The sequence below is a fragment of the Strigops habroptila genome, chromosome 10, assembly GCF_004027225.2.
Source record: "Strigops habroptila isolate Jane chromosome 10, bStrHab1.2.pri, whole genome shotgun sequence".
Taxonomy (NCBI): Eukaryota; Metazoa; Chordata; class Aves; order Psittaciformes; family Psittacidae; genus Strigops; species Strigops habroptila.
In genome coordinates this window covers 23,147,405-23,164,004 of record NC_046359.1, presented here as the reverse complement: position 1 = coordinate 23,164,004, position 16,600 = coordinate 23,147,405, and the positions used below count along the sequence as shown (strand labels likewise).

General features: G+C 36.1%; 1 protein-coding gene across 4 annotated transcripts in view; it reads right to left on the bottom strand.

The window, feature by feature from the left end:
- Window positions 1-16,600, bottom strand: part of TTC27 (tetratricopeptide repeat domain 27) — a 119,453-nt gene that overhangs the window by 11,145 nt on the left and 91,708 nt on the right. For all 4 annotated transcript variants that reach the window (XR_003993566.1, XR_003993567.1, XM_030499973.1 and 1 more), the window contains exons 13-16: window positions 14,509-14,736; window positions 8,762-8,860; window positions 6,947-6,999; window positions 3,147-3,312 (exon numbers count right to left, since the gene is read on the bottom strand). Coding sequence is in view for 2 of the 4 variants with exons in the window: in XM_030499973.1 (XP_030355833.1) it covers window positions 3,147-3,312; window positions 6,947-6,999; window positions 8,762-8,860; window positions 14,509-14,736 (546 nt within the window). In the remaining 2 variants the exon portion in view is untranslated. The remainder of the gene's footprint in view (window positions 1-3,146; window positions 3,313-6,946; window positions 7,000-8,761; window positions 8,861-14,508; window positions 14,737-16,600) is intronic.

The window sequence follows — 16,600 nt, the reverse complement described above, 5'->3', positions numbered from 1 at the left end:
CCCTAGAAACAAACCAAATAATTTTTAAATGCTGTGATTGCTATTAGCTAATCTCATTCCACAACTGTTCTCCAAACAGCTATTTTCATATGAAAATTCACTCAGTGAAACCATTTTTAGAAGCTTCACTAATACTAATCAAACCTGACAATGTTCACGTAAGAAGAGAACCCTCAGATACCAGGTCCAAAATGACAGATCTGCAGTTCCTGAGCTTTCCCTATGCTCCTCCCAAATTAAAGCTTTATAATAAAGCAATTGTCATTACAAAGCTACTTAAAAGAAAGAGCTCCAGAAATTAGTAATTCCTAACCTCACTCCTCAAAATCCCCTTGGAACATGCTCTTGAAGCCTTTTATTAGAAACAGTCTGGCAATACAGACAGGTAAAACAAGGATGTTTGATGGAAAGGGTAACGGAAAACTTTGCTAGATTCTCAAGAACACAGAACTGCACAGAGGAATCATTTCTCTATACTTTTGATTTAAAGTATGCCGGTTTCGACAACACAGGATGAAGATCTGGTTTCTGAAAGCAATGTAGCAAAACAGCTTTTCCACTCACAAAATATATTTGTTATTTACAGAACTGCAACTTTCCACGTAAAAAAACATTGCTTGCCTCCACAAGCATGCATGTGGAGCAAAGTAGTATGAAATTTTTCAGGTATATTAACCTCTGAATTAGTGTGAGGTGATAAAAGTGATGATTACAACTAGTAAGGCTTTCTCCTTGGGTCGTTTTTAGTGACTGATCTACTAGCTGAAACTACAGATAATTCAGTGAGCTTTTATTTTTTTATTACATAAATCTATATTAAAGGTTTTCAAGGTATAATTTCTCAGTAGGGTTCATGAACATTAAAAGAATATGGAAATTTGAAGAACTTTAAGAACCAGGAAGGACAGAAAGAAAAAATGCTTATAACACTTATGGGGAGTACTAACAAACTGAGACTTTCGAAAGTATGTCCTTTGCTGTAATCTTTTACTGCATTTTTGCCTATTTATAAAGAGCCCTTCAGCTTTTCCTTGTTCAGTTTTGCCTGCAGAATCTATACATACATATCTTCAAGCCTCACGATATCCTGATCTCAGAACCTTTGCCACAAGGATGACATCGTTAAATAACTAGAATAGCTTAGAAGCAAAATCTCCTAAAGCGGCATTCTGTACTCAGAAGTCTGGTACAAAAAGACAGCAATGGCCTAGCAGAAATCACAGATGAAGATACGAATGCCTTACTGTTATTATAAGAAATTAGTGATTTCTGAATATGACTTCTATGAATATGACTATGCTCAAATAAAATAAAAAAAAAAAAAAATCTGATGTCCACACACAACTATAGACATTTCAAATTACATATTAAATGGCACACTCTTACTTGATGCATTCAGTCTCGCAAGGGGTATTCTGCAACGGTGATTATGTTAAAAGTGATAGGTGATTGGCGTTCTGTTTTCACAAGGAACTGGAATCAATGACTCAACTTGTTTCTTCTAGTTCTGTGCATATTTATTTTTCTGTATTTTTAAATTTCGACCTTCTTTCTCACCACTACGTCATCTAGCTTAGTAGTTGTCAATTAAAATCTATGACAACTACAAATACTAGTGATAACTTGAGAGAAGAGCATATTATGTTGCGTGGAAAGAGAGGTGTATGTTTCCACATATGTTCCATTATTTTATTTTGTTAAATACGATTGCACAAGAGGGTTATAGAGCATCTCTATTTAAAACAAACCAGATGGCAAATGGGAGAGGCTCAGAAACTAATGGAGAGCTTTGTAAACAATCTCAGCACAAGCTTTTAGTTTTATGTGCTTTTGTTTTTCTTTTGTTATGGGAATACTCTTCCTTGTACCATTATTGATTAGAGCCCTTCTGAAGTTCTTTAATCAGACTCTGAGATTTTTTCTTGGCTGACTAGTAAAATCCTTGTAATTGAGGAAGCTGTATTGGAAGTTATGATGAAATCCATGAAGGACTTTACATATCAGATGCCAAAGTTAAAATCAGGATAAAAAAAATTACAAATTAGGCTACGCAGCATATATACACTTCTGCAAAAATGATCGAAGTTGTATGAGAAGAAGAGTTACACAACAAAAATAGAAATCTTGTGCAACCAATATCCCCAAATATTTTAATAAAATATCCTACATAAAATTCAACAAAACACACTAATAGGATTCTGTGTCATCTCAAAAAATGGACAAATACATGTAGAAAGTTCTATTCCTGGTCGGTTGTCAATCTGACTAAAATAATCCAGTAGACACAAAGGACCCACCAGTGCCACAATACTGTAGTTGCCAAGCACACTAATCTTTACCATATATAAGACTATTTTTCACAGAAACATTTTAGTGCAAAGACAGTTTGAGACACTAATGTTTACCATATATAAGACTATTTTCCACAGAAACATTTTAATGCAGACAGTTTGCACACTAATCTTTACCATATATAAGACTATTTTCCACAGAAATATTTTAGTGCAAAGACAGTTTGAGACCTTTTAATGTTCAGCCATACCAAACTGAAAAGATTTTATTTATACATAATGTTATCCTGTGTATGGTTGGCTTTATAGCAGAGTGAGTATTGTACTCAAGTACAATTTCATTAAAAAGTAATCTGAAAAAAGTTTTTAACATCCCTGCCCCCATGAACAAATGGGACATTTCCACAACCATAATTAATTTTATCTGTTCATTCAATCTAATGAAACATAATTCACTTTCAAAGGTTCATTTGTGGAATTTTCAAATGCATAGGAAAAGCTTACCTTTCTTTAAACTAAATAATTTATATTCTTTCTTATACTAACATATGCAGGAACACTATGGAAAGATGGGCTTATGCATTGTGTTTCATTTAAGAATAGATCTTAAGCCTCAAGGCTCATATTTGTCCTTCCACAAAGCCTGAGGCAATCTGGATGTGAAGATTTTTCTTTTTGTCCATTTTTATTTTAAATACTTAGCCTTAGATTTCAGACCTCAAACATTTAAATGGGTTGCTTACATAAGTTCACTGGTATGCGTACTATAATTACTGATACCATTACAAGCAGAATTCTGCCTCTCAAGAAAAATTAATGAACATATAGGAGGCCTTAACATGAAAACTTCCCCACCTGTGTATCCTTGTACTTTTCTCTTAAGTCCATGAGCCGATGGTAAGCTTTAATTGCTTCTGAGAACTCTCCAACATCTGTACTGGTGAGAAGATAGTTCTCCCATATTTGCCAGTGTTCATAGTTGCACTTGAGAGCTTCTTGAAGGGTTCGAAATGCTTTGATTCTAATCAAGAATAAAAAATAATAGAAAAGAAGATTCTATATTCAAGATTTTATATAGAAGATTTCTAAACTAAAATCAGTTGCCATTGTATCAACTAAAAAGCTGCTTATTAAAAAAATAGGTTTAGAAAATAGTACAATGTAAAAGTTATTGTTTATAATCTACAATACTGTTAATTCATAGAATCATAGAATGGTTTGGGTTGGAAGGCACCTTAAGGATCATCTAGTTCCAACCCCCCTTCCATGGGTAGAAAGACCTTCCCTTAGACCATGCTCAAAGCCCTGTCCAGCCTGGCCTTGAACACTGCCAGGAATGGGGCAGCCACAGCTGCTCTCGGCAACCTGTTCCAGTGTCTCACCACCCTCACAGTAAAGAAGTTCTACCCTCTTTTAGTTTAAAGCCATTCCCTATTGTCCTGTCAAACATGCCCTTGTAAAAAGTCCTTGTAAAAAGTCATTAACTACATTTGTCAAAAAAATCATTGCAATTGTGCCATCTATGTCAGTATTAGCTTTTCTGAATTTTTAACTGGAATGAGGAGAAACCAAGCTTATTCATGCTGCAGTTGTAACACACATCAAAAACTCACTGAGTTCACAGCAGATGCAGAATAATATTGACTAATACAATCACACAAAGAAAGGTTACTTAACAGCTTCTTGTGATTTATTTTAAACATTTGCATGTGGTGCACACCCACTGCACAAAATCCCAGCAGTTTCAACCATTTTTTTTCTTACGCCAGCTGGAAGCATTACTTTCACTCTGTTTCCTGATGCTACGCTGCTCAGTACAAATCTGTCAGAGTGGCCCCAAACACTATTAGGGTTCTTCACCAAAGGTGCTGTCCAGTGAATCATCTTATAGCAGCAGGAAGAAGTGTTATGGAATAAAGGTGGACAGCATAATTCCTACAAACTCACTGTCAAGTCTGAAAGCATCTTTATTTTTCCATATGGATGCACTGCAGGCAACTCTTTAGCATTCCCTTACTCAAGGAGAGAAGTAATGGAATTCTCTGGTAAGGAACATCAGACAGTTTGGCCAAATCAGAAGTATGGGCTGAAAGCAGCTGACCTACAGTTTACAGACATATGATCTCCTATACAACATGCAACCAATGCTGGAGAAAAGGAGCCATAAGAGTAAGAATCTTAATGCAACATGAGGCATATGTTGCTAAGGTCTGGGTGCCTACTGCATAAAGCTTTAAACATACTGCCAGAAGTTTCAATAAATTGGAAACTATAAAACCAGCTTTGCTAGAGAATCAGAATGATATGGTTCTTAGGACTTTAAGAGACTGAAGCTTACTCTCAGCTGGGCAGCCATGATATGCAGAACAAATACAAAGAAATAAATTCGTTTAAATGAAAACTTGAAATAGAGTTTTCCCAAGCCAGTAAAAATCTTCTTTGGGGAGGTATTACAATAAATCTCTTCTTAATAAAGATCAGACAATGATGGCTTGTTACCAAAATTTGCAGTTCACTTGCTCTATTGCTTGAGTAAGTTGCTAAAAGTGCTGCCTAAGTATGACAGCTCAAAGAAATTGTTGGTTGAGTTTTAAAAAAAGGGTCCAGAAGAGTGTAAATATCCCGGTCAGGAAGACGGAATATCTAACTAATGGATAAGGCCATTAAAAGTTTGGAATGACTGGGTCAGCGAAAAATGTAAACAACTGCCAATCTAAGCCTATAGTATTAAAAGAGTTACCAAATACACATGAAGAGACTTGACTGATAGAGCAAAATTTTTGAAGAAAACCAGGTCATTTGGCATAGCTACGGCAGAATAGTCCACAGACAGGATCTTCCCATGTTCACTCCCTGTTCACTTCTGATATACATGATACTGCCGAGTAAATGTACTAACAGTTGGGCCTCCTCCACTGTTAACAGTCTTAGTGAGGGATTTCAGACCATGACTTTGATAGATTATATCAGAAAAGAACAGAGACTTGCTCCTTCCTCTGTGGATATTGCTACAATGGAAGCTGGGATCTGTCACAACTCTCTGATAGGCTGGAAGATGCTGTGGCTGACTGAGGTACCCCAATCACCTTGACAAACCATGTCTGAAACTGCTCTTCAACATCTGCAGGATTAGCCTGTATGATCTTCCCATCTTCTCAAAAAAGTTAACAAGTTATCAGAAGGGCAGCAGATTCCAATCAGATGGAACTGTGAAATGCAGACAAGACACCAGAGGGATGGAAATCATATTCTTCAAATCACTTGCTACACTAATAAAGTCCTCTAGGTTCTCAAAACAAGCACCCTATGTATATAATGAATCATATAATAATGGATTATCCTTAACCAGGGTAACAGTTAAACCATTTCATATCTAAACAGGAAACAGCAGGCACTACCAGTGTATCATCCCGTCTTGGAAACCAGGAATCTTTTACCCAAAGGACAGAGGGCCAGTCCCAGTTTGTTCTGAGAAACATGAGATCTAGAGATCTCAAAGGCTTCCTGGCACCCAAAGAAGTTTTTCTGGTAAACTGAAGAGTAGAGCCTGCTTTCATCACAATTAATTTTTCTTGAGGAAATTCAGAATACACAAACTTGTGGACTCTTAAAAAGCAAACCACCCCCAAAAAACCCCAAGAAACCCCCTTTTATTTGAGTGTCAGCAAGTTGTTTGCACGCACTTTCCAAAAAGACATAACATTTTATATTTATTGTATGAGAATCCACTAAGCCTTATCCAAATGCACAGTCCTTGAGTGGGACTGATTTAAGAGCCTGGCTGGACTAAAGCTTGATTTTGATGAGGGAGTAAAAGAAAACGATTAACTGAATTATCTTCTTTTTGTTTTCCTTTTTTTAATCCTCCCCCAATTTCTTTTTTTTTTTTCCCTAGCAGGCTTGAAAAATAAGAATTTACACTTTCACCACCACTCAGCCCACCCTCTTCAATAAATTATACTGAAATGCACTACTACAGGTATCTCTTGTTTTGAGAGTGGGTTAAACTAACTCACACACAGTCTTGATCTATAAGTGACTACACAAATAATCAAAGAAGTTGCTATTCCACAGCAAATACAGGCCGCACTTGGCTATCTGCATGTAATACTGACTTAAGATTTCTTGTACGCATATTCCTCTCCCATGTGATTTCTGTGGAAGAAAGGTCAGAAACATTCCCCCTTTACTGCTTTTGATACCATAACAAATAGGTCACAAGTTCTGTATGTGTTTAGCATGTTAAATCACACGAGTGTTTTTCGCTTAAATCTACTGAGATTAATGTAGTATGAATTGACATAGGCCTGAATACATAAGTTTGCCTGAAATGGATATCTTTTTAACTTCAGAGTCAAATTAGTTCCCAACTTTAATATGAATATTTTGTGCTGGTTGTACTTATTACATCATAAAGACTTTCAACAAGAAAAAAAAGTGTAGGATGAGAGGTACTTTTATAAAGCTTATGAAACTCCAGTTCCTGTAAAATGAAATAGGTTACCAATGACCCAACCTGGGAAGGAGAACTAAAGGGATAAGAATTACAAAATACTGGGTAATCACATTATAAGAATAAAATCTCAGTGGCATAAAAGGAAATCCCAATTATTTATTTTGTAAGCAGTATATTCTAATCCGCTTGAAGTACTTACTTCTGTTTTAATCTGATATAAGCAGTCGACAAATTGTTCCAGGCCTCAGCATTCTGTAATGATAAAAGTAGTACAAAAAAAAAATTCACTAAGGCTTATTGATAATAATACGTAAATGAAACTACTGTGAAATATTTTGCTAATCATACACATATGCATACATACATATGCATTAAAATATTAATGCATATTTTCTACAAGAGGTCAAAATATTATACTGAAATAGAAGTGATATTAAAATAGAAATACATAAACAAATATTACTGACTACAGCAACAATCAGGTACATAAATACCAATTAACTGCCTTCTGGTTGGAATACACCAAGTCAGCTCTTGCATTCAGTTTAAACTGTAAACAGGCACTCTCTTCGGGATGTAGCTGAGATGATCAGTGAGGTTGGTGTTCCCAGCAGCTCTTCACTTCTCACTAGCTGAAAGCTACTTACCTGCACCACTCTATTAGTGGAAAAAATCATCTGAATATCCCCTAATGCATCTCAGGCAAAACTAGCAGGGTTAGTTCTAGCATGTTTATCAACTGTTTTAGCTGAAAAGGATCATAAGATTAGAGTCTTTCCTCTGGCAAAACCAGCAGAGCCATGTACAAAGATTATTCCTGCCTATTGCATTTCACTGCTGTAAATTTGAAGCCACACCACTGAATTTAGCAAAGTGACAACTAGTATAAATTTGAAGAAGAGAACCTGGGTACTGCAATGAAATGTACTCTGGTACTGAAGGCTACCCTCAGGCTTAAGGAGCATTTAAATCATGTTGGGAAACCTTTTTGAGGCTTAATTAATGAAAATGTTCATTACGTTGCTGCAGATCATTGCATAAAGATAGATTTCATCTCCATAACTAAGAGCCAGCCCAGCATCCTTTCCTCACAAAAGAAATACCACTTAGCCCACTGAGACGTCAATTGGCTTGCTCATATGAATACAATCAAGTAGAGGCCCCAGAGAGATAAGTGAATGCAATTTCAGTATCTACTTGGAAGGAAATTTACTGTACTGAAACAAAAATAAAATCTACATAAAGTAAGAATTCCAGTTAAATACGGGGTTGCCTGTATGTCTTCTTCTCCAAGTCATTTAATTTTATCAATAAAGAAAAAAAGAATATTCTGTCACCTTTCATTGCTCTCTCCTCAAGAGAAAAGAATGAATAATAGTATCTATCAAGTAGGTGGCATTAACTCTGCGTGAGCAACACGCTGACAGTCAGGCCTTTTGACAAAAGTATTGCCAGTCCATTCCCGAGAGGTAATTCTGCTGACAATTCTGCTACCTCAACACACAGTCACACTCAAACGGAAACACTATACGCATGCTTGCCCCCTGCATCCTGAAAATCTGGCTAATAAGCTCTGTTCTCCCTGTGCTCATGAACTATACAGTTACAAATTCACCTGACATACACAACCACTTCTTTATCCTCCCCGCCCAGAGAATTTGAATACTTAGAGGACTAAGTATTTTAATTTAATTTTTTAATTTTACCTCTTTTCAGCACTCCTCACAGTCTATTCATTCCCTTTTCTCTGTTTTAGCAATGTATGTAAGCATAAAGGAATTTCTGCCCAAACGTATTTTAACATTCATGCACACATATACTTGGACGAAGTTAAGTATTGGGCAAGTATTTTTATGATGCCTCATGACAAAAACATATCCTCATGCAGAAGTTTAATTTATTTGAAGGGCTAACGTTTAAACAAGTTTTTCATTATTGCTTTGCTTGTTTATAATGAAAACATCCTTGTTGCTTTTAGATAAGCCATCTAAATTGTTTGTTGAAAAATACATACATCTGGTTCCAATGTCACACAGCGCTGAAATGCTTTGGCAGCACCTTCATAGCCTTCTAAAGCAATGTATGCGCAGCCCAAGGAAAACCATACACCTAGCTGGAGAGAAAGAAAGGATGATTACATACACACATACATATTCCTGCACACAAGCAAAAATTTTGCCTGGATGCTCAAACACACACTACTCTTGTTGATTTTACCTGATTTACGGCTATCATAATAGTATTGCACTGGATTAAATAATATCCTGTATGCAGAATATAGGAAAACTTTACGTTCAAAGTGTTAGTAAATATGGATAAACAAAGGTGTTGACTATATAAAGACCACTTCACCATATGTGAAGTGCTCTTTAACAGCACATCTTCATTTAGAGAAGAAGATGACAGCTATTCACAGGTTTGCATATTTTGCCTTAACTTGTGAAAAATCCACATTTACTTTATAGTATTACAATTAGGCCAAATGGTAAATACTAGGAGATGTATTTCAAGGAAATCACATTTTACAAGAAACATTTCTAATGACTGAACATGAACGCTTCAAAATTGTAGCTCTTTCTACTTGTCAGAATACCAATCTTACCTTCTTTATAATGCAATGTTTAGAGAAAGAAACGTACTTAAATAATGGCTTGTGTAGAGAACAGAACTTTACCAGTTCAATAATCACAGAATAGAAATGTATGACATTCATCCTTGTCAGATCTGGTGCCCTGGTAGGCAGTATTCGTGGTTTCAATAAAAGAACTGAACAAACTTGGCAATAAAGATATCCTTTTGCATTTGAGGGTGGATGTGGATGACCCATCCTCAGACCACATGGATGAATAGGTGAAGACAGAACTGCAAATTACATCTGGCCTGGGCAAACATGAACATCTACATTTCAATACTGCCAGTGTCCCACCTTTCATGATCTTTAAACTCATCATTCAAGAAAGAAACTGCACACGTGGAGAAAACAATGTTTCCCAAATCTCAGAGGGCAAAATTTATAGGAAATAAACATTTATTCAATCTCTTCTTTTAAGCCTCTTTCATTTATCAAGTTTCCAGAAGCCCAGCACTCCCACATAGCTGCTATCTCATTAACTTCCCTTTCTTTTATTTCTAGATTAGTAACTTTCTGGATGTGAAAAGTGGGAGTAGAGATGGGATTGACCAAGTATGAAACTGAAGGCTAGCTCCAACTCTTTATCTCATGATACAAGTTAAACAGTGCTTCTGTAAAGGGGGAGAGAAAACAATCACTGCACTTTTTATAATTCTAATGAGTAACAACAGCACAGTTTCTGAGCTTGTGTTTCTAGAATCTGATTGTACTGAAACTTCCACCATTTTGATCTTTTGAGGCTGATGGTGAGCAGCTATATCTCTCAGGAACTGGCCTACCAATGCTTAAGCTTGTCAACTCCTTTCTCAAGGAAAAGTTACAGCATGAGGAGAAAGTAAAATGATTCTTTACTTCTGTGGAGAAAAGAGATATGAGCAGGTACCTAGTAAAAATCATACAGTGAGTACAAAGAATGACAGATAAATAAATATCTTTTCTTAATAATTTGAAACAAGGTATTTTGCCAAGCAGTAACTATGTATGAAGGTTTCGACCAAATGGAAAAAATGTGAGAACTGGACTTTAAGGAGAAGGTTGAGAAAGGTGTCCAAAAGGGATCCATTAGCAGACAAGAAGAATGAAATGAAAAGTCTCTGGGGTGAGAATTAAACCAAGAACCTCATGAGATGCTACAATGCGTAGACAAAAAGTATAAAGATTGTATCTCAGAATATGTGGCTAAAATGGAGAAGGTAACATGCTGGAGGATATCGGAAGGCTGTGAAAGTAGAAATCCCAGAAAACATAGGAAGATTTCAATAATTCCACATAGTTTGGTAAATACCATAATAAATGAAATTCCAAGGGTAAAATTTTTAGATTTGAAGAAACTAGGCAGAAGACCGTACTTATACCTTGATCCCGACCAGTATGAATGATCAGGTTCAAAATGTTACCATACAAGACACTTTGTAACCTATCTAGATTTACTAGTTCTTCAAAACCAAAAGTAACTCATTTAATACGGAGGAAATGAAATTTAAGAGCTACTCAAAAACTAAAAGGGGCAGCTAAAACAGTAAAGGTCTGCAGAAGACTTGACACATTTAAATACAAGACATTCCAAGGCTTGGAGCAACTGCATATTGTCATTCAAAAAGGGTCTAAAAAGACTAAGCAATCATAACAGTCAAAAACAAAATAAAGGAGATTATTAAGAATAAGAGAACATACTTGAAAAACTGGTGTGCTAGACAATTAAGAAAGCTCAAAAACAACAAGTCTGATGGGTTAAATAAAAAAAACAAAACATGGTAGCTGTATAAAAACCCCAAATGAAACCAAACAAAAAAGGTTCATTGCCTTTGATCTACTACAGCAATGAAATGGTGTTTTATCATCCCTCAGCTATCTGCAAAGGAAGCATGAATTTTTTCCACTATATAAGTACAGTGACTCTCTAATAATACATTTAGGATACAGTTTAAGAATGGACTTAAGCTATTTTTCTGTGGAAAGAATGGCAAGAATTCCCTTTTTATTGGGGAGGGCACAGAACCTGCTGATCCCACTGGCTGATGTAACAACTGCTCTGAGCGAAGTGACTGACTGAAAGGTAGCATAAGGAAAACTGTGTCTGAAGTTCAAAAAAAGACTTTTGTCAAGGCCTGTGGAACTAGGTTAAAGTTCCTTTTTTGGAAACAAAAAAAAGCACGCTGGCGAGAGTGTGCTACTGATCGGAATGTCACTACAGATGTTGCTACTGATTGGAAAAACACATGAAAATGAGCTGTAAATTTTTATACTTCTCAAAACTGAAGACAGTGACCAACAAAGGACGATAATTTAGGCTTGTACTCTTTGTTAAAACTTGCCATCAGGAATTTCTAGGCAAGTCTTTCATAAATCTAAATGATTATGAAATGCTTTAAGAAAATCTAAACAATTCTCTCATATTAGTGGGAATATTGTTCCAGAGTAACCTAATTACAGTATAGTTGAACACTTAAAAAGAATACATGACAAATACATTCCTCCCCTACCCCCGCCCCCCCCCCCCCGAATCAGTAAACTCTTAGGTAAAATACTCTTAGGAGTACAGCAGTGTTGGTTTAGAAACCATCTGTACCCTGTAGAGGAAAGTGAGTGTCTCGAGTTAGTAGTCACAATAAAATTTTAAGAGCTCTAGTTGAGTGAAATCCTAGCTGAGTACCTTTTTGATTACTCTTTTTTTGGCATCATTTCTCTCTCTTATAATTCAGTTTATTTTGAACACAACACACTGACAGAATGCACTATAGTTTTAAGTAAGTACAGAGCCTTTAATCATAATTTCCAGTGACAGACTCTAGCTCAAACTGTTGTTTAAGTTACTTTTACTACTACAAGATGAATGAGAATTGTTGAGAATAAGGCTTTCACTGCATTGTCCAAAACTTTAACTTCCAGATGTAGTTGATGGCAAGCTGACTTCTGAAGTGTGACTCTTGTCCCAAATTGGAGAAAGATCATTTGCCTTGCTTCACACCCAAGAAAATTAGCCTGAGAAGTTATGACATAAGTCATCTAGCATAAAAGAGGATTATTCTTTTCTTGCAGACTGCGACATAGTGGAGAACGGTGTGGGCACAAAATAGGTGCTATGAACACTCTTATTTCTGGAAAATTTAAATATAAAGTGACCAGATATAGAGAACTATACACTGTTCAGAACAAGAATGAACAAATCTGTAATCTAATAAGCCGTAAATTGTTGTTATGCAGACTTTCACCACTGGAGAACTGACTGGAGGAGCTTTTTGATCTCTAGAATTGTCTCAGTCCAGCCTCACACGATGCTTGCAGTGAAAGTGTAAAAGAAATGCACCTGTCGACCACCAGGCATGTACTAGAACAAGTAATTCTGTGAGCAGGAGTGCTAATGAAGACCAGTTTTAGATATATTTGAATGGTGAGACTTCATTCCTTTGTGGATTTTCCAAAGTCTAACATGGTGGTTGGCAAATATTGCAAAGACCCACCTCAAAGACCTCAACCAAAACTGGCCAAAGAATACACAAGATTAAAGTAGGATTGACAGAGAATGATTTTAACCATTAGGTATTTTGGGAGTCACTTGCTGCAGTCTAAAAACCACTTTCTCCAAAAAGGTTTCTGATAACCACCAGAAAAAAAAAAAAAAAAAAAAATTTTCTTTGTAATAGGGAGTCCTTGTTTACCTGGTAAGTTATTCACTATTCTGGGAACAATCTATTAATGCCTTTATTAAACTCCTTACATATAGTATCACCTTCCTCTCTGTTCTTTGTTCAAAAGACATCTTGGAATAGGACACAATTCATTTCTGTAGTGACAGAATACAGACAGACTTTAGAAGACATTGTTATGTCAATCCACACTACTCATTTGCTCAACCTATTTGAAAGAATTCATCTGAATTCTAAACAGAGCTTTCTGAGCACCAAGAGGAGGAAATGTTCACTTTCCTATATGGACTGGCCTATTTTTCTTGGATTGACTTTGATTTTAAGCTTCCTTTGGATAGGACATAAAATAAAAAAGCATCTCAGTAGCATATTTCTAAGTTTTGAGCCCTGTAGGCAAACTTCTGCAGCCCTTTATTATCCAGGAGTCCTCCTGATTTTAATATGGTTCTGATCTAAGTAATATATATTTTGTCGACATTTCCTGAGTCAGTAAGACAACTGAAAAACAAGGGAAGCATTTTTGTTCATTTTGCTTTCCATTTTAACAGTGTTTATAAGTTATCTGGAGTTTACTTAAATAAGAACAGGACTCTGATTCACTGGAATAAAATACCTCATCGAAACACAAAGAAAAAGCTTCATGATAAACAATTCAAAATGCTGGAGGACTTGAAAATTTTTCTAAAGCTGAAGTCTTTCCTTTGGAAGTGTTCTCTGGAGGGCAAGAAGGAGGAATATCCTACTTTTGCATGGACCTGGAAATGACTATGAAGAGCACAATTTATATACATAAACAACCACAAAACTGTTTTAAATTCTCAAGACCTTTCACAGGGTGGACCTTACTGGGATGGGATATAGTGGCTGATAAACTGGAAGAGATTACAAAATCTGTCTGCAGGACAGCTTGCAAAGGATCTGTCAAAATAACCAGTTTAATCAAGAGAACTCAATCTTGACTGTGGTTTCAGTTTTGATACATTACTATAATAAAAGCTACTGTCATCACAAGTGAAACACAATGTTTCTCAGTGACTCCAGAGTAGGACAGACCAGAACACCTGAAAAAGATCTCTGTGAAAAATAGAGATCAGAGTTTGTAACTCAAAGCCAACAGACAAGGCACAAGGATAATTTCATTAAAATCTGTACAGCATTCTTGTATCTCTTTTGCTTAACACTTGTTCATTATTTATTTGATGATAATTATTAACTTTCAATGGCTTGATCTTTTTGAAATAGAAGAGCTGTATAGGCAAAGAGTTGGCTGCATGTAAGGACCTGGAAGCAAAAGGATGTCTTAATTTCATTATGCTACCATTTTTAGCCAGGCTTCAAAGTAGATGGTGAAAAATTTTCTAAGAATAATAATAAGCTGTTACCTTGACAGTTGTGCACAGAACTGCCTTTTTTAAAAGTGTGTCCTCGTTCAAAACTGAACACAGCAACTAAACCAAAGCCATATGTGTATCATTTCCTAACCTGCATAGGGTTGATCTGCACTGAACGTTCAAAGCACTCCACACATTCTCTGAATTCCCGGTTGCGGAGGTGGAGGAGGCCTTTGGAGCGCTGGGCGCGGGCACTGCGGTGCCTCGAGAGCTCCCAGGCCTTGTCATAATACTGATGGTCTTTAAGTACATCACCAAGCAAACAATATAATCCTGGTGTTTCCTTTTTCTCTAACTCCCGCCTGAGTATTTCTTCCGCCTGTTAAAGAACAAAGAGAAATCAACACATAATGGGACAATTTATTTTCACTTAATCACTTACATGAATGAATATCACTTTAGCACCTTGCAATCCAATCATCAGTTGAAGCCTAAGTAGTAGGATCAGTAAAGAAACAGTATCTTCATCCAACACAGCAAAGAAAGTCTAGAGAGAATCTGGTTCCAAACTGTTTTTTAAAAAAACCCACTTCAACACCAACATGGCTTTTGGTTTAACACACTAAGGGAAATATACCCATGAAAACAAGAAGCAGCTTGCTTCTCATCTTATATGTTAGGTGTATATTCTGTCCAAAGAGCAAATATCAGTCCTGGACATCAAACCTACACCTACTTCATAGCAATGCAGTATCAGCACCATTAATGTATGTGCAACCCTAATAGTTTATGATCTGTGGGTTTTATTTATCTTAGTAAGTATTCTTGCAATGACTGTCATTCCTTTTTCTCTAATCGCTCTTTTTTGAAAACAATTATCTCCATTCTACTATGTCTGAAGACACATCCACTTTCATACTGTTGGTTTTGGAAATGCTACTCTTTTACATAAGAAGCAGAAGTTATAAATTTACCTAAATGTTTGAAATAAAATACATTCAGAAGATATACCATGTTATGGAAAAGAAGATACAAACTGGGTGTCCCAAACATCTATCATGGGCTGTAACCAACTTTCAAAAGCTTTTTATCTTAGGGGCACTGCCTCGCTCTAACAATAGAATTGTTTCTCTTTTAAGCAAGAGATAGTCTGCTTTCTGTGGCTTTTTGAAAAGATAAATACATTCCACAGATGATCTGCTGTTCAGACCAAACTCTTTAACTCAGTCCCCTGCTGCAAAAATGCAACATCCATAATTCAGCTCAGTATAATTTTTCTATTGGAAAAGACCTGTTTGAACCCTCTGAACCACGAAAGAGCCAACACAGCCTGCCACAGAATTAAAGTTTCACAGTGTAATACTAGTCAGTCTTCTATCATAGCTACTTTACCTAAAAGGAAAGCTCAATTCATATCTCCATTTAAATTATTACTGCTTTTCTTGTTTCTGTAAGAAATGTTTTCTTTGCCCTTCAAACGATCTCTAGAGAAGCAGTCTCTTATTCCTCTTCTTTCAATCAGTAAAATTAATTGATCTTGTTTGAAAATAATCTTTAGAAAAATTACTTTGTTTTACTTTGTTCTGAAATATTTAATGCATAGTATTTTTAACACGTCATTCTTACTATCATTTTTTAAAATAAAGTAACAGTAAAGCATACAAACATTTGAAGTACACAAATGTGCAGAAGGGATGCACTGTTTAGATTTCTAAAGGGATCTTAAACTAGCAAAAATGGAATCCAATTAAGAAGAAAATTATTGGCTGAATATTAGGAAAACAACTTAATGGCAAGTGTTTTTAAATGCCTATGGAACAGTTCTCCAAAGAAAGCCAAAGAAAATATTACTTTAAATTTAGAATTAGCCTTGTCAAAGCACTAGAAAACCTCACCTAATACGACAAACTGCACTTGCAGAGGGTTTGATTAAAGGGCCGTTTACTTCCCCTTCCCTGCCTCCATGAGCTGCTATGACATATTAATAATAGATCTTTAAGATAATCTTTTCTAGAGCAGAGGGAACAGGGTGCTTTAATGTGTGAAGTAATCACATTAGGCACCACAAGGTAATTTCCCCCCTTTAGATAAAGAAAAAAAGATTGAAATGCTGCTGTGTAAACAGCAGCAAAGAGGTGAAAAGTGCATTGCATGCTGCTGCTTTGGCTCTTTCTCTGTAGGGCACTCTCAAGCTCAGATTCCTATGCTGTGGCCGTGCCTAGAACTAATCATACACTAGACTA